Raw genomic sequence first — 19306 nt, 5'->3', positions numbered from 1 at the left:
GTTTCATCATCCATAAGTATTAGACCTGTTCATTTTAAACGAAATGTTCGGAATGTAACGGGTCAACCGTGATTACTGTTCGTCATGTTAATTTGAACTTTTGTGCAAATTTTCAGCAAAATCGGTGTTGATTTAGAGGTGCTTCTAGTTAATTTTATGTTTTCAAGGTAATTTACGGCTTATAATATTTGTATCTCGAGACTGAAACAACGAAAGCTGCTGTAACAACTTTCATAGCAAAGCTTAATGTGTTATCTACCAACTTTGTAACCAAAGGTTGACTATTCGAAGTGATTTTATTGAAGTTTGACTTAGTTTCACGATCGAAGATATCTTAAAAAGTGAAGAATTTTAAAGTATTTGTTCTACGAATTTTCCACCCATATGATATAAAAATGTGTAGTGTACGGCATAATGTTCCTCATATTGTTCTAGAAGTTTCGTTCCAACATAGCACAGACAAACAGACGTAACTCTTTGAAAAACTTGTTCTTGAAAACATAGTATCTCAAAACATATAACCTCAGTAACGACATCTATCTGGCTTCTCGCGGAAAACAAGCTTGCTCGCTAACTCGTATACAATATTGCATAAAATTTCTATAGAATATATAGAAACGTCAAAGTGATCCGATGCCAGCGCTGCGGCGAGTAGTTCGCGGAACTGATAATATTCAAATCAACCGTTAAATGCATGAACGAAGATACACAATGAAGAGTTACGTCTGTTTGTCTGTGAACATAGTTTTCGTGTATATTTCATAGATTGAGAGATAAAAATCAGAAAAGAGGCCGTTTAGCTAAAATTCACAAGACAACAGAACTAATAAAAGTCAATTAGATTGACAGAACATAGTTGCATTGCTTTTCAATGACGACCGATGACTGTTTCATTGATATATGATTTTTTCATAAATATGAATCCTCAGTAGACGTGTTTTTTATCAAAGGCAAGTGTCACTCGAACCATAACAGCAATTTATAAAATAACGAACATTTTGAATGGCTCGAGTGACACTTGCCTTTGATAAAAAACACGTCTACTGAGGATTCATATTTATGAAAAAATCATATATCAATGAAACAGTCATCGGTCGTCATTGAAAAGCAATGCAACTATGTTCTGTCAATCTAATTGACTTTTATTGGTTCTGTTGTCTTGTGAATTTTAGCTAAACGGCCTCTTTTCTGATTTTTATCTCTCAATCTATGAAATATACACGAAAACTATGTTGGAACGAAACTTCTAGAACAATATGAGGAACATTATGCCGTACACTACACATTTTTATATCATATGGGTGGAAAATTCGTAGAACAAATACTTTAAAATTCTTCACTTTTTAAGATATCTTCGAGCATGAAACTAAGTCAAACTTCAATAAAATCACTTAGAATAGTCAACCTTTGGTTACAAAGTTGGTAGATAACACATTAAGCTTTGCTATGAAAGTTGTTACAGCAGCTTTCGTTGTTTCAGTCTCGAGATACAAATATTATAAGCCGTAAATTACCTTGAAAACATAAAATTAACTAGAAGCACCTCTAAATCAACACCGATTTTGCTGAAAATTTGCACAAAAGTTCAAATTAACATGACGAACAGTAATCACGGTTGACCCGTTACATTCCGAACATTTCGTTTAAAATGAACAGGTCTAATAAGTATGCAGTATGCACCCACCGGACTTTGTCAGCAGGTTGTCATACAGCATTCGGGCACGGGCTCTAGCTTCTACGGCATTCTGCTTGAGTGATCGATTTGGATGCCTACTGGTGCGGTATGTCTGTAAGCCTTCGCGGTAGTGAATTCGCTGCACTGTACTGCGGGCGGCATCATACTTTTTACTCAAATCGCGATAGGACATATCTGGGTTGCTACTGATGTACCTCACGACCTTCCCATAAATCTGACGGTTGGCAGTTCCACTCCGGCGTTTACATTGAGGCTTCCCTTTCGTCGTCAAGGTTTCCCTGTACGTTTTGAGCACGGTGTTTCTAGGAAAATTCAACACTTGAGCCAGCTTGGACGTGGACCACGATGGATTTTCCAAGTGACTGTGTACGATTTTTTTTCTACGCTTCTTTTGCATGGTGACTGTCTCCAAAACAAAAGCGTTTTATGAACTGAAAAAAATTAACTGTTATTGTTATTGTTGTTGTCAACAAATAGACGTCCACTAGGAGCTGTAGCAATAGAGTTTGTTCGATTACTAAATGGGCCATGGTTTATGTAATGAATTTTAAGGACTTCCGGAACTTTTGATGGCGCACATTTCTGCGATTTTTTTTATCAAAATTCGTGAACTTTCAAATTTGTTCATCCCGAGATTTCAAAATATTCCCTATAGCTCAGGACACACATTTATTTGGAATTACTAACAATACTTATTACTAAATATATAACACGAATATTTACACACAATACACAATACTGTTTTGAGACCAGGCTTAATAACGCTCATTCCACACGAAAATATGTCGGGCGGAATGGGCGTTATCAAGCCTGTCCGAGACCGGATTGACATCGTCATGTTCCAGTATGTTTCGAACGATGGCGTAGGTACAGAGGATCACCGACTTCAAAGTAGTCGGTAATTACCTCTCCTTATTCAGTGCCTTCAAGACTTCCAGCAGCTTCTTCAGCACGGTTCTGGTTGACGAGAGTACGACAGAAACAATATTCGGGATCGCCACCAATCCCCACAATATTAAGGCGTCCCCTTTACTCACTGATACAAGGTGCTGGTATCTCACAATACTGTCTAGCTTTCTAAGTGGGAGTGCAAAGTGCATAGTTTTTATGGAGTGAATACTGGGAGTAGGTAGTGCTGACTCCAAGGGGTCATCTAATACCCTTTTCTCTTCCCAGCATTTTTCAAAATACACAAGCGCATTAAGCAACGTCCAATTATGGTGTGTTATATTTACACCCAACCAGGAATATAATGCAAGGTTTTATTACAGATTTGCATAAAAAGTATACAGAATTTGCAATGTTTTCACTGCATAAACAGATTCTGTAATATGGTTTTTGGTTTGTTAAATAATTTTGTATTTTTTATGTTAGCTAAATTTTCAAACCAACTTTGTTTCCCCAAATACACTGCTGCTAGAAAATCAACTCGTAAAGTTTTTGAACGAAAATCGTAATTCGATATTTTAATGTGATTAATTTTCATGTTTTGATCTAAAATAGGAAAATATATTGCATACAGAATTGTTTCCCTAAATTTCATTACAGTCACTTGAATAGTGCGCTAGTAATTTGAAGTTGAGAGATTAGTGATTAAAAAAATATATTTTTGTTAAATATTGACAACTTCATTGTACTTTAACTCAGAACCCTTTTTATATTATCTTATATCGTCATATTTACTTCAAATATATACCAACAGTGACTATTAACATGTGAAGCTGGACTCTAAAGAATTACATATTTGCTAAATAGCCTATTTTGTTCATTTTCCAATTTTTTGAAAACCATTTTGTAGTTAAAATGGATGCGCAATGAATCAATAATAACAAATCTGTCTTATAAGATTTTTTCTCTTCTTTCATAATACGGCAATAGAATATTGCGCAAATGTGTGCTAGTTCATTATTTCTTTAATTTCTATTGGTATCTCATTATTATCGAAAAATTCGTAGATGGCCCTTACAATACTTCAAATAAACTTTTTTAAACTATACTAAATAAACTTAATTATACAGCATAATAATTTAACAGAAAACTATTTAATTTGGCATTTATCTTATTTTCTCTATTGTAAGTTTTTGAACGAGTTTATTTTCGACTATTATCAACAAATCCTTTTGTTGCCTAAAATTATTATACTTTTTTGTCCATTCGACCTTGTGTTCATTTCGACCTTTTGTCCCTTATATCTATTTTCTTTCGACCTTTTATCCTTCAAACCTGTGATATTGGACCAATGATCAAGACGATGCAAGCATATAAAAAATATAAATGCATTCTCTTTGAAAACATCACATTTATAGTTTTCAAACATGTAACCAAATTTTTGGGAACATTAAAACTTTAGTTTGTGATTCTTTGTTCAGTTATCTTCAGAAAATATTGAAAATAATAGGTCTGGAACGTAATTCCATTTCTTTATGAAAGGCGGCGAAAATTTAAAAAATCTCTTTTTAAATTTTAACTTTTATTTCAAAATTACACTAGACTTTTGTTAATTGAAATAATTTTCATTGAAAGTCCACTAACTGAAAGAAGTTTCAGTTATCGGACACTTATCTGCCAAATTTGAGCATTTTAAATGCATTTGACAGCTGGTTTGACACTTTAAATGCATTTCAGCTAACGAACGTTTAGTGTACTATATCACAGAAGCAACGCTTTGAACTTATTTTCGTTTAATCCATCTTATGTAAAATCTCATCACACTATGATGTAGGGGGAGGCTCGGAGCAGGACTAGTTGATCCTGCATCACTTTTGGCCGTAGGCTCGAAACACTCTTCTCTTTCTCTCTTCAGTGCGACCGGAAAACGTAAGAGGTTGTATCCAAGACACGACCTTAGATTTGATGTACATGCTCGGTATCAATATTCGGCGACTGTGTTAGGGAATCCACTTTTTCCCATCACGGAAACGCTTCATTTTCTGATGACATAATTACGCATTTTCGTGCACAAAACGCACAGAATTTTTGGTTTATTCAGTAGACAACAAAAAAGCGAAAATTGCTGGACGAATTTTATGCTAAAATATTCCATTCGCGAGATATTCGCGATCAATCATATCAATTCGAGATTTTTTTTTTTTGCATTTCAAGCGCCCTGGTGAAAATCCTACCTTTATTCGAAATGATTCTGGTTAATTGACAAGGTCATGTGGTATTCGAACAAGAGGTACATTATCAAAGAGTTTTAATCAGAACTTGGGCTAAGGAATAAAATGGTTAAAACCACAAAACCACAAAATGTGTACATAATTAGCATCAATTTGAAGGTTAGAGTCAAGGTTATTACCATGGATTGGACTTGGGAATATCATTACTTTTAATGGAAGCATGTAAAATAATAGTAATTTTTCAAGAAAAATAATGAAATCGATAGCAGTTTTAAAAATTTTGAAAAAAAATTGCTATGACAAAGAATATTTACCTTTGAGAAAACTGGTATCCAACACTTTTTGATTATAATTGGAATTGGAAACTTTTGATCAGTTTGGGTCTACTTACAAAAATGAAAAAAAAAACATCTTTTTTCCAAGCTGACCAACTTGTTTTGTTGTAATTAATACAATACATTAATAAGCATATTGTGTGAAAATGACAGTAATGCTCTAAGCCCAGGGAAGTTGAGAAAATTTACAACTCCAGCTTGGAAACTGACTAGGCTATCTAAGGCCCCCTGAAATAAGTCTGAAAAGTTAGTCCAAATCGGAAGAGGTTTTTTTCTCAGTCCCTTGGCTCGGAATGACCCATTTACAGATATATGCAGGCAACAATCTTCTGAAATTTTTCAGTTTGGCCCGTCACCATCAAATGAGTCTACATTACCCTACTGTTCCGGCCCCGAAGGCATCCGAAGAATCAGAATTTAGTACAATTCCGATGCCATTCTGTCGCCGCCCATGAACGTAAAATCAATGTAACGAAAACAAATCAGCACAGACTGCGACCGAGAGAATGGGAAATCCAACAAAAACAAGCTGCTTCAGTTTTAAAATAACATAAGTTTTTCCCCAAAAATAACACCGTCTGCTGAAGTGTCTACTTTGGAAAATGAGTAAAAAGAAAACTTTGAATGGCACGCAACTCTTCTCTCGACTTGGCGTGCAGTAATTTGATGGGAAGCGGCTATCTCCCAACAACACTCGGGACCAGTTTGGGAAGCATTTTCCGTCGCCATCAGTGCGTAGCGTGAGTGTTTAGTCGAGAAGTGTTCTGCTCGGATGCATTTTAAGTTGCCAGTGACGATGGTGAACCGATGACGTTTTGAGTATTTGAAGTATTTTCTCCTAGTACCAAGCTAAGTACGATGTAATTTTATGGTTGGCTTCTTTTCTTTATCTCCATCGTATTTATTTGAAAAAGTTTTAAAGCTATAGTGGCTGTGAAAATGTTCTAGACACTAATTTATCACTGATGGCCGTCAACCTGTGAAAAGCGCTTGACACGTGCCCCGTTTCTAAACCGCGTGAAGAGGCTTGAAAATAAAGCAACCAAGATAAACAACAGTTTAGTGCATTGAAGAAAATCGGCTAGAACTAACGATTGCCGTATGTTTGTTGTATCAACACCGAGTGTATTCTGGTGGTGATGATGGAATATCAAACGACCATGCAGCGGCATCAATTTCACCACCAACAGCAGCAGATGGTCATGTCTAATTCCGGTATGGGAATGCCGTGCTATACGGTGCCGGAATGTGTCGGAGACGACGAAGATCTTGATGATGACAAGTGGAATGGCACTGTAACGACTAGCACCACAACAACCGAAGAGGAATATGGGGATGAGACACCGATCCCTACTCCAACGGCAACGATTGGAGCATATCATCCACCAAATAATGGCCCTCCTCAGTTGGGATACTTTGTGCCATTGACACCGGTGTTTTTCAGAAGTCCACAATTCCGTAAAAGGTAATTGATTAAGTGCGGTAAAATTTTCACCTACTTATATTTATATACTAAACAAAAGTTGTCATATTGCTTTCATGTGAATTTTGATGAGATCACATGACTCGAAACCCTAACAAAAAATCTTATCCTAGAATTCATATGATCAGTTAAATATTATTTTAAATTCAGATTAGGGATGCCAGGTTTATCTTCAATGAGATTGACGAAATGTCTTAACATGCCTTCATCTTCGAATTTATAAATCTGAGTCTACTGAATCACAGAAGTTCAGATTCAGGGTCTTAGACTTAGAAGTCAAGGAAAATTCTTAGCAGGTAAAAAAACATTGTTCGATTTCAGAGAACTTCGTGTAAGTTTAGGGAACGTTGTAGGATTTCAAGGAACACGCGGCCGGCACTGGTATTGCCTAATTTAGGATCACCAGTTTTTGTTGGTCATGCTACTTGGGTTTTGTAGTATCACCATAATTTTCAGATTATTATTTTGTTATCAATATTATTTGGAGGCTAGTACTGTTTCAATAGTGCAATTATAAAGCGTGAACAGCGTGCATTTTATTAGCTATGTTTATATGCATTCACGGTAAAAATTAAAGGTTAAATCGACAATGCTAAAACAGCTTGTCAATCATAAACAAGTAATACCTATTTACGAATACCCTTTCCAACAACGTAAAAACACGAACAATCTGTTTAAAATTACTGAACACATATTACAAAATTAGTGAAAAGTGTGATTTAGGTTTGGTTCTCGAAGAGTAAATTTAATTTCCTGAAAGTTTCAAAATAATGGGTTGATAGGCTGATTATTGATGAATAATGTTGTGCACCTAGCAGCCAAGCATGTAAAGTGAAACATACATAACACACACACACTTTTTTTTCTCTTCTATCTTCCAGAGATACGATCGACTCCAACCGTTCTCGTAGATCTACAAGCTACTGCGGCTCAGCTACCCCGACACTAATCAATAACGGCTCGTCCCGTCGTTCGTCAGTGGCATGTACGAGTCCAGTACCTCTCAATCCCATACCACCACCGATTCCTCAACTGCCTGTGAAGCCTCTTCCAGCAACCAACAACAATGCAAGTGATTATAGTAGTAACAAATCCAACAACTATGACCGTTATAGTGAAAGCAAATTCAGTGTGTCCAATAGCAATTTCAACCATGTGGGTGGCAATCAATCAAGCGACACTTCTAGCCCACCGATGCAGAAAACTGTTCGGTCAACGCAACCGTCACCATATTCCTACTTGAACCCCAAGCGGTTCAGCTCTCCTCCTTTCAGTGATTTTTGCTACGACAAAGGTGTGAATGTAAAAAACCGAAATTCCAGCATAATTCGCAGCAAATCCAAGAAAGAACAACGCAATTACCATTCGATGAACGAAACCATCGAAGTGCTAGCGGATCAGGTCGTCGAGGATGAGCGCATTGTGAGTATTGCTTGTTGGTTTCAAATAGGAGATAATCTTATATATTGATAAAAATCAGATATTCATTCATGTATTTAACTGGGAATTACGCGCTGGGTTCTGATGAGGAACACGTGGAAAAAATCAGCAATTATACATTCAAAGTGCTCATTTCCTATAAGGTATGTCTAAAGATGCTGATGCTCTATTTTGTTCTCAATGTAATGTTACACAATTAGAATTTGTTGACAGTTTGAATTACGGAAATTCTGAAGCGTTCTTATTAGAAGCAATATGAAATAACAAATCCGGCTAATCAGAATCCAAGCGTGTTTATAGTACAGCAAGGGTCCGATTTTGGCAACACAATATTTTTTATTACATGTTAATAATTACAAACCTGAATATTTTACGTCCATAAAAATTCGAAACTATTCATTAGCAGGAATAACCAGCTGATGTTGTTGTTAGGATCAACATAGGACCCAATAAATGTCTTGGCAAAAGCCGGTGTCTTCAAAACTTCTCCACATTGTGATCAAACTAAAAGAACTTTGGAAACGAGGTTCAAGGAACACAACGCTGAGGTACAATGCTAAGAAGGAGTTGGACAAAGGACCTCATTATGACTTCAGATTTAAGATTGCAGAGCATATTTTCTCACAAAATTAACAAAGGATACCATTGGTATCCTGCGGAGTGTATCTTCGCCTTGTAAACTCGACGTAGCAGAAAGCTTAGAAATCTTCAAACATAATCCATCCGCTTTGCTTAATAGGGATCAAGAAAACGGTTATGAGGCTTTTTAGCAGACTACCTAACCATAGGCGTAGTCAGAGCGGGACAGGGGGCAACTTCCCCCCCCCCCCTAAACTCAGCAACACAAAGGTTTTCGGTGAAATGGCGTTCGGTGTAATGGCTTTCGGCCAAATTTTCCATAGTATTTTTTTTTGCCCCTCCCTAGCTCGAAACCTGGCTACGCCCTTGTATCTAACACACAACGTGGTAGCCTGTCTAAAACTAGATTTTGTAGGTAGAACTTGTTTAGGTTAACATCATGTCATGTATAAATTAAAAAAAAATAAAGTGCCTATATTAGTATATATCAGGCATAACATTTGATAACGGCACAAAAGCATTTGTAAACAAACTTTCTAAGGCCCTTTACACGTGAACCAAAGTACGCCCACGCAAACCAATAACAATTTCGAAAAGGTGATAGTTGCCCCTATCCGATGATGTTGTTGGTTTGCGTGGACGTACTTTGGTTCGCGTGTAAAGGGCCTTAGAAAGTTTGTTTACAAATGCTTTTATGCCTGATATGTAAGTTGTTTAGATACGATGGATTCTTCAGTGGTGCTTGAGTAATTGTAATTCTACAAGCAGTGCAGGAAATACGCGTATCTGTCAAAAGATGAGCAATTATATCGGAATTAAAAATAATTAACTCAACCCCCTCAAAAGCTTTTTATAAGGAATTCCTTTAAGTGGTTCCCTATCAATGAAAAAAATCAATTTTTTTAATCTTACTCATTCTTTTTCAATTATTTTGCATCCCTATTTGTTTCTAAGTTATATTCGAACTCGCTGTCATATGGCCGCCATCTCGACTTCGGTCCACCAGCTTAGATTGAAATATACCATATAATAATAGATCCCTGATACCAAATATTTCCAACATTGCCATTGGCGTAGGAAACGGGGGTTCAAGAGGTGCTATGCAAAATAATTCCCAGCAAATACAAAATGGAACAACGTTTGCATTGAAAAAATACATAAAATGAAATAGGGGAAATGTTGGCTTCGGCAATACCTTAACCTATTATCGTCAGGGGATAAACAAAGTTCTAGAGCAATCAAATTTGGCCAATAGTTGCTCTGAAACACAATGTATCCACCTGCGAAAATTGAGCTCTCAAGAACTTTTTTACCCCCTGACGATAATAGGTTAAGGTATTGCCGAAGCCAGCTTTTCCCCTAATCCATAAAGTAAAACTTGGAAAAATGTTCATTTACTTCATAGCTACTCAGATACTGTCGTGTTTTTTTTTAGTCAGTGGAGCGGAGCGACGGGAAAGCGTCTATATTTATGTAACTACATCTTTATCTATGCTGCACAGACTTTGAATCACTTAAATAAGTATGTTAGCTGTCATATTCTAGTTTTAAAACTATTTCTACTTATATTGAAGTCAAAAAATTCGGCATCATTCAACAACTTAAAACATGTCTCAAGTATATGGTTTTGCCCGAACACGGTGTGATGTCTAGAAGCCCAGAATAACGAACGTCGTTTAAGATATATACGGCACAGAGGTTCCAGCCTTATCAATCGACATCGATGTTCGTAGGGAGGCAACCTGAGCCGATCATTCCAAGCTAATCTCCGTAGGGCGAATCGAACGCATTCTTTCAATTCGGGCAATATGGGTTTCGTGGTGAGAGATCCAGATTTGCACAACATACTCAAGAAGACTTCGAACAAGTGAACAATACAGACTCTTCAATGCATACACATCACGGAACTCAGATGCATCTCGGCGCATGAAACCAAGTAGGGTAAACGCTCCTATAGTTGCGGTACGTTAGCAGTATTATGTTCCTATAGTTGGTTATGGAGTCTCCATTAGCAATTATAGGAACCTAACGCTTCTAACGTACCGCAACAGAAGTGTTTACCCTACGGCGAAAGCTTTCGAAGTGGTCGTTGCGATGTGTTCGTTGAAACTTAGCTTGCCTTGAGATCATTCCAAGATGTCTACAGAGTTGCTTTCACAACTCCTCTGAATAATAATGATTATATCTGACATTCCTTTGAAGTTTTTAACTATAACAGCCTTCGTAATTCTCGGCATACCACTTTAGAAATCCAATTGCCTTAGTATTCTTAATAATTCTCGCGAAGAACCGCTTAAGTTTGTCTCCATAATTAACTTGAATAGTTACCCTTTACACATTTACGCATGAATTACTCTTAAGAATTCACTGAAATAATGTAATTCTAAACAGCATTTTCAGGTTTTTTTTTTCAGAAAACATTCGCATTCCCAAAGCATCCTCCCAAAATTTATATTAAATTTTCAACAGAATTCATTTGAAAATCTTCTAAATATTCCGTTGACATTCCTCTCAAAATTTGTCAACAACTCTCCTAGGAATTTATTATAAATTCTTTAATGAATTTCCTTGAAACCTACAGACTGCAAGGGTCCAAAGTTATCCGAAATAATAATCTTAAATATCAGTTTTGGTTTTATCGTGATCTTGTAGACCTCGCTCTTGTAGAACCTTGTACAAACTTGTAATGGTATTTGGAGTGTTTCAATCAAACCGGGAAAATTATGTTAAACAACCGGGAAATACCGGGAATTTAAATTCTTTAATCCGAAGAAGAACCTTCTAAAGGAGAAGGTTCTTGAGAAAATTCTAAAAAAAAAGGTGCTTTGAGAAGTTCATTCTAGAAACTTGCCCGTCGCTTCGCTCGTCTGACTAAAAGGGCACGGGCAGAACAGTTAATATGAGTAGCTACGCAGTAAATGAGCATTCTTACAAGGTATATGGAGCATTTTTTCGTTTTAATATTGTGTTTCCATAAATGCCTACTCAGAATAAGCCTGATTTTTAATTTTCTAATTTTAGAATATAGTAGAATTTTTCCAATGCTTTTCAAACCCCACTTTGATTTGATTAGACATGCAACAGTAAACTATCAAATACTCTTCAATCATTTAAATAATCTTAGAAATGAAAAAATTTCTTCGTATGAATGGCAGAAGACTTATAGGTACAAATAAGTAACGATGTAAATTACATTATCACTGTTTTATGACTTAGTATATTTTAAGCAGCATCTTGAAAATTGTTATTTTTTTTTGTTCCTGTTACTGATGGCGTTGATGTGCTGAGTTTTGTATGTTGAAAAAAATGCTGGTGCTTCTGTCGTCGTCCTGCTCATATTTTATACAATCGTCAAGTTGATGTTGCAGTTAATCTGGTGCAGGGAAGTCATTTTTACGGAATTGAATGGAGGCTATTTGCAAAAAATGGCCGCCTTCCATCACATGATTCATCGGATGCAGACTTTCTCACTCAGCGAAACAGGAATAGCGAGACTCAACAAATACAAGGAGACCACATTCCAGGCAATCATCGATAAAAAAAAAGTGAAAATTCTGCAAAGGAGATTATTTACAACAGCACCTGAACCCTTGGAACAAGTGTCCGTTCCATTTGGTCAAGATATTATTTGTAAGTTAAGGGTTAGATTTAGTTTTCAGTTGTGGACAGTTAAAATCACTATTAGGATCCACTAATGACCCAGTTAATGTTTTAGGTAAAGCAGTTGTATATAAAATAAGCTGTAATCAAAAATTGTTGGTGTTTTCAGAAAAGTTGCTTATTTTGATGTTATCTAAGTCTTGTTAGAACATGTTGGCTTGATCAAATATGAATAAAATACTAAATAACAAAAAAAAAAAAAACTAGTTGTAAGGTAGTCATAAGAGAAAACCAATTATATTTATTTAGGGTTAAGATGTAAAAATTTGGTGTCTTTAGCAAAATTTATCAAAATCTAATTTGTACGACTTTGTCCAAGACATAAACAGGTTATCTTTTTTTTTTATCTTTATTTAAGAGATTTTTAGCCATAGGCTAGTTCATCTCTGAAACAGTTTATCTAAAAATATCAGAAAGTTCAAATTTGAATGTGTAATACGAACTTTATAAAAATTCTGGTGACTATTTCAAGATATGTGGAGTAACATTTTAAGCAACTTGTTAGAAGATGTCTTACCTATAAAACGTAAAAAAAGTGTGGAAAGTTTTTGGAGTAAAATGGTTTACTAATTCCAACAAGAGAATTAATGCGAAATTCACTAGCTAGAAAAAGCAATGTAGATGATTGAATTTGATAGTTCCTTTAGCGTACTGTGAAAAAATGTATTGAAGTTGAAATTGATCCAGAACTATTTGAATGACAGTACGAATCAAGCGGGCTCAATTTCAACTTTTATACAATTATTAACACTGCTGGACTCTAATGGGTCTATCAAATTCTATGCTCTTCATAACATTCTCTAGCTAATAAATTTCGCACTATGTCTCATGTTGACATTAGTAAAGCATTTTCCTCCTAATTCTGTAATCGTGTGATCTGATTAGAAAGTAAGAAAGAGGTTTTGATTGTTTCTTTCCGGAACAACTCCCCATTGTGCGCAGCTCTGGAAATATCGAGAGTATTGAAAGTTTCTAAGCCACCTGGAGCTCAATATTTCAAAGATCCTGAAATATGATCCAAAAGGGATGATCTAGAATTCTACAGAATAAAAAAGCTTCCGAAAAATTCTGAATTCTCGAAACACTACCCAAGTAACAATTTGGGCACAGACAAACAGACATAACACTCGTAAGTTGTTCATCGAACAAGCATTTAACTGTTAATTTAAAAGTATCGTAGTTGGTAGTACCGCCACCTGTGGCGCGCATAGTCATTTTCCTTGCGTTTGACGTTTATACACTACCGCCATCTGTTCAGTGTACTACCCACCACAGTGTACTCAACAGATGGCACTAATGTTTCAGCGACGATGTTTTACAGTGAGAAATATTCAATGTGTTATGTCTGTTTGTCTGTGATTTGGGTTTTATGAAGGATATGTAGACCATTATCTAGACTTGTAGAATGCTATAAAACCTCGATAAAACTTGAAATGTTACTTGGGTATACTTCTTTTAGTCAGGATTTTCAAGTATTTTAGTCAGAAGAATATTTCCGGGAGTTTAATATTACCATAGCTCTGAAGTTCCTAGAACTCCTTGAATTTTCCAAAGCTTTCTTAGATCTAAAGCTCTAACAACTTTTAGTACCATGAAATCTCAAACAACTACGAGAAATAAGTCTAAACATCTTTCGAAATTGCGAGCTCCTTCAAAGTCTTAGAAGTCTCCAATTTTACTAGAAGTATTTAAGTAAATAACTCTAAAAACTATCAGCATTCTCGTAATACCTATTATCGCAATTCCTGTATACTTTTGGAACCCTAAAAACCATCAAAACTTCGAGAATTTTGTCTTGAGAAAGCTAGATGGAACATTTGACGTATTTTTAGGAGCTCATGGTACTCCAAGTAACTAACTTTTGAAACTCCGGCAAGTCCAGTAACATTGAGAAAACCTAGAACTTAGACAACTGTCGATGCTTCGGAAACTTGCAGTACTCTGCGTTTGAAAAATCTTACTACGCCAATGGTTACATAGATATTCCTATGATTCGGTTATGGCGTTTAACATTCCACCAAGCGTATCATATATTAGACCCCACTGTTATCCAAAATAACTTTCAAGTCCCGATCCTATCAATTCATGGAATTTAATTGAAATGAGCATATCCATCATATGCAGGATTCGTTAAAAAATACCATAAACAACACCTTTGGTCTGCTGTTGGGCATCGCAGACATCCTCTGACGTGAGTCTGTATCGTTGATCGTCGCCGGTAGCAGGCGTTGATATAATCTGTTTTTAAATATATTCATGCTTCATTGGTGAACGATAAATTAATTGCCAAGCTGCACATAATACCACTCGTTTGTAACGGCTCGGGAACTCGCATATCCGGAAACGATGCGGAACAGGACGATGGAATAAGAAAAAAAATAGACGTCGTCTAACCCAAATACATTCATAAAACACCGAGCGGAGAGGACATTCAACTGTGCAATGTCATTTTACACCTCAGCATACTTACTTGGAAAGATGCCGCTTTGGCTTGATTCCATCTAGTGGCGTTTACACCCCAACAAAGTACGGAAGCGAGAATACAACGGTAACGGTAAGGAACAGGGGGAGGGTTTTTGGCCTGGCGACAGCATTTTTTCGCCTTTGCCTCCAACAACAGTCTCAGGACATGAGACGAATGAATTTACTACAATGGGGTAGAATGAAAACATTTGGAATGCGCATGCCGATGGCATTGGTCCGATAATGTGATTATTGGTACACCGGCGGTTGAAATATCTGGATGGTTAGACCAGTAGGTAGGTACAGCTATTCAGATTCCTAGGGGTTTTGCAGGCGAAATATATCTACCCAGTTCTGAAGCTTCTTTGTGATGATGCGTTATACTTTACGCATACTAGACACACTGATATATAATCGTTGAATTGTGTTGCATGTTATGGATAAACAAAAACGTCTTAACAACATATATAATATACCGTATACACGTATTTTACAATGGACCTACATTAAGCAAAGCATTTTGCGAGCTAAGCGCAAACGCTGTAGTTAGGTGTTTGGAAGGTTCGCAAAATAAAATCGCTAATAGTTCATGACTGCAATATCCCGTTTGCCGAGTTGAATTTAAACTGGAGTTTGAAGTGGCATTTTGAAAGTTATTTTCCAAATCTCTCTGTCGATTGACACAGATTTGATAACAAAAGTAACCGTTTCTACCAAAATTTATCTTATTGCCGTGATTCGCTAAGGTGGAGTCCATTGATTATGTAACGCTAAGAATTTTCAATAGAATTATGAAAGGAAGCTTTAGTGAATACTTAGAATAATAATTTAAAATTATCTTAGGAAGAACTCCATGATTTTTGTTATGAGTGTTCTGCAAATAATTTCTGTACTATTATAAAGAATATTTCAAATGAATCCCAGAGAGATCTAAAAATTTATTTTAGAGGAATTCTGAAAAGAACTATGTAAAGAGAATGATTCATAAAATTCATGATTACTTTCCAAATAAATCCTGTAACGAGGTCTATGCGAAGTCTCATGATGGTTAAAACGTAGACAAATGTGGTTGTCTTTGTAATGACTCATTTAACCTAGTGATCCTTACGGCCCAATTGCACTCGATTTTATGCAAAATTTAAATGTTTATCGAACAACCTGGGAAGCTTTCGAAATTCCGGGAATATTTAAAAAAAAAAACCTTGAAATTTCTCATCGCGATTTTCTGGTTACCATGCAAATTTGAAAATTAATCATACAGTTAAATTACCCATTTGATTTGAATGATGCGGCCTAATGGCGTTCATAATATTGCTTGGACCCAAGTCAAGGTGATAGCACACAGCCACCCAGGATGGAAAACTCATATTGGCTCTCTGTCACAAGAAGGGAGCGTGATGGGGGTATGCTTCAGAGTTAGTTAGAATGACAGTAAGGCTTATGTTTGTGGCCATTGCTTTTCATGCTGCAGTATCTTTTTTTCTTGATTTGTTTTCCATCGATCTTGTTTTCCGTACTGAGTACCAATGCTACCGACGCTAGGGAGGCAGCTCACACACCTGGATCCTACCTATCGACCCATCAAACCCATGAACCGGTGACCAACGGCTTTACTTCCCTTCCGAAGGAAAGCGGGATCAGGGCCCATGCATTAATTATGTCACACTAAATCGAGGAGAAATTTAGACCACCTTCCCCCCTAGAGTGTGACATAATATATGCATCAACCCTCAGAGATTTTTATGCCTCAGAAAATCCCGGACGGCGCTGACTGGGATTGAACCCAGGTCATTTAGGGTGAGAGGCAATCACGCTTACCACTACACCACCGGTGCCGCTATCCTGCAGTATATTATACGCCTTCATTTAAATAAATTTATCCACAATAAATGTCTCCGACTCTGAAGGACGCTGCACGTTTCATCCTCCCACCGAGTGCAACTCGGATGTACACAAAATATGTTATCGTCGGTACCTACCCGCGATAGTATTGGCCCTCTAGTTCATATCGGACCGTTGGGCTTGTAGCATCTACTCAGCAAAAGCATATGCATCCGTTTTTTCGCCATTCTAGTTCAACAGTAGCAAGGGGTGTTTGCCCATTTCACAAATGTAATTAACTCGTGACAGTCGCGTGCCGTGCATCGCGCAGTGTGGGTGATATTGGAGGCGAGGATTTTCTCGATATTGGGGGTGGATTTTATAACAATACTCGGTGTGTTTGTGTTTGAATAGCGCTCGTCAATTAAAGGGGGTGTTGAACGAATTTGAAATTGGCTCATTTTGTGGGCTGTTCGGAAAGTTAAGTGAACGCTTGAAGGAATGTGAAAATTTAATCAACACGGAAAAGTTCAAGAGGTCAACCGTCCGCGGAAAAAATCTATTTTCGTTCCACTTACTTGACTTCGAAGGAAACGGTCAAGTTTAGAAAAACGATGCGTATGGCATAGCAGAAAAAAATCAGTTTGCGTTAATTCAATTAGCAGCATATAAGACATCACCCTTGAACGTTGGTGTCTAAATTAGAAAAACTGTTCACATCGATGAGTCAATGTGTTAAGTTAGTGTTGCCCCAATATGAAACTTCCGGAATGGATGAAACGTGGCCCCAAATCAAATGTGGGCGTAAAAAGTCTGAAGAAATCAAACAGTGTTAACAGTTATCGTGGTTCGCACCGTCACCACAGGCAGTCTAGTACATCTTCCTCGAAAGGAAAGCGAAAACGGAATTCGTATGTGTCTTCTTCGATAACAACGAAGAATTTCTATCCCGTTGAACATTTCTTCAAGTCTGGTCCAGATAACAACGGCTTTTACAATCAACATGCGAACACGCTTCCAGCCAACATGAATGGGTACAATTACCGCAATCAACTTTATCCACCGAAAACGCCTGATGGGCGTCTATACGGCAACACATTAGCCACCTCTACGTATGAAAATCTCAAATACGCTGACTTGTCTAGACCAGTTATGAACGGCATGCAGTACATGCAACATCAACAGCAGCAGCATCGCGATTTTCTTCTCAACAATCAAAATGCGAACCTCGAACAAAGAAGATACAACGATTATCAACAACACCATGTGGTGACGGGCGCCAATCCGATATCAACTATGACGATAGATCGAAGATTTACGCCCACTTTCCGGGCGGCCAATGACAATCATCTCAGTACTCTACCGAGAGCGAATCAGGCCCAATTTGGTGACCACTGGGACACTTGGAAGTACAATCAGCAACGAAAATGGTCTCTATCGGACAAGCGATCTATGATCGGTTCACCACCGCATGAAAGCCTCAATCACATGGAGCCGGGGCAGTTCTCTGCTGGAGCTCAGTTGAGTCATAAGCAGAGACAAATTATCCCAACTGCGGCTACCGGAATATGTGTCAGCAGAAATGACAGCTTCAGGCGGTACAAGATACCTTCGCCAGCAGCAATTTTAGATATGATCAATGATAAATACATAAGCAGCAAAAGGAAATCAAAGGTATGTGCTCACAAAAAGCGTATATGTATGTATGATTGAAAAGGGGTTAGTGAAATATGTTGCGGAGTTCTGGTAGATATTGTGCAACATAAGTTACGTCATTGGGTCAAATCTTTACTGGAAACACGGTGTTTTGATCGCTGGAATTTGTTTTCAATGAAACAGAAGTGACATATTGATTTTGGAGGAATGTACTATTGTAACTAATTTGGTTATTTATTTATTATATTAAAATAGGGTGGAGAACGGCTTCGGCCCCTTCGAGACCACATTCCAAGCATGGAGTAAATAGTAACTTTCAAAGCTCATTTTTTGCAGTATGATGCTTCACATCATAGAGCATCCTTTGGATAGATTTTCGGTTACTTTTCTTTAAAAAAAAAAGTGCTTGGAATAGGGGCTCGGCGCTGAAGCCGTTCTCCACCCTATGTGTAGTGTAATAAATGGCTATCAGCACTTTTGTGTCTTTATTATAAAATCAAAAGCATTATGCGTAGTACCAAACTGCGCCGAAAAGGAGGTGCTGGAAGCAAACTTGGCAACCCTTGGCAAAGTTTATTATAAAATGCTTTTATTTCTAAAATAAAGCTTTTGTTGTTTTTTTTTCAATGATGCTACGGGGATAAAACTCAAGGGCTGCTCAATATAGACGTATTAGGGAAATGGCTCCAGTGTTTGTTTTGGGACGAACAGTTATAGAGCCACAAAGTTATCTTATCGAGATACCCGTGTTCAAGTATGAAACGATGGAAACGGCTTAGGACATCATTACTATTGCGGCCACATACATGTTCAGGCCAGAGGCACGCCACAATAACAAATTTCAGACGGTCCAGTCGTGGTAGTTGAATCACCTAATTCAATATAAAAAAAAAACTGTATAAATCTTATTGCACTTTTCTGTTAAATTGTCTTTACCTTTTGGAGATCCATGGCCATGACCACCTGATTGGCAATTGCTGAATCCCCATCTGAACGGCATTTCAGCCGAGCGTGCTTTGCGTACTCTAAGTGCTTGTAATACTTAGCACATAGA

At 37.2% G+C, this 19306-nt stretch overlaps 1 protein-coding gene across 16 annotated transcripts in view; it reads left to right on the top strand.

The window, feature by feature from the left end:
- The window catches only part of pyd (polychaetoid), a 132695-nt gene that overhangs the window by 45595 nt on the left and 67794 nt on the right, over positions 1-19306 (top strand). For 6 of the 16 annotated variants that reach the window (XM_065219734.1, XM_065219728.1, XM_065219727.1 and 3 more), the window contains exon 1: positions 16812-18270. In XM_065219734.1, coding sequence (XP_065075806.1) covers positions 17353-18270 — 918 coding nt within the window. In that variant the 5' untranslated portion in view covers positions 16812-17352. Of the gene's footprint in view, positions 1-6089; positions 6616-7514; positions 8056-16805; positions 18271-19306 lie in introns of those variants that run through there. The other 10 variants (XM_065219732.1, XM_065219730.1, XM_065219736.1 and 7 more) reach the window with 6 other exon arrangements.

This window comes from Ochlerotatus camptorhynchus, unplaced genomic scaffold (genome assembly GCF_037179485.1).
Source record: "Ochlerotatus camptorhynchus isolate MF236.1 unplaced genomic scaffold, CSIRO-AGI_Acam_v1.1 ptg000109l, whole genome shotgun sequence".
Classification (NCBI taxonomy): domain Eukaryota; kingdom Metazoa; phylum Arthropoda; class Insecta; order Diptera; family Culicidae; genus Ochlerotatus; species Ochlerotatus camptorhynchus.
The sequence above is the reverse complement of the archived record's forward strand: the minus strand, read 5'-3'. Positions and strand labels throughout refer to the sequence as shown.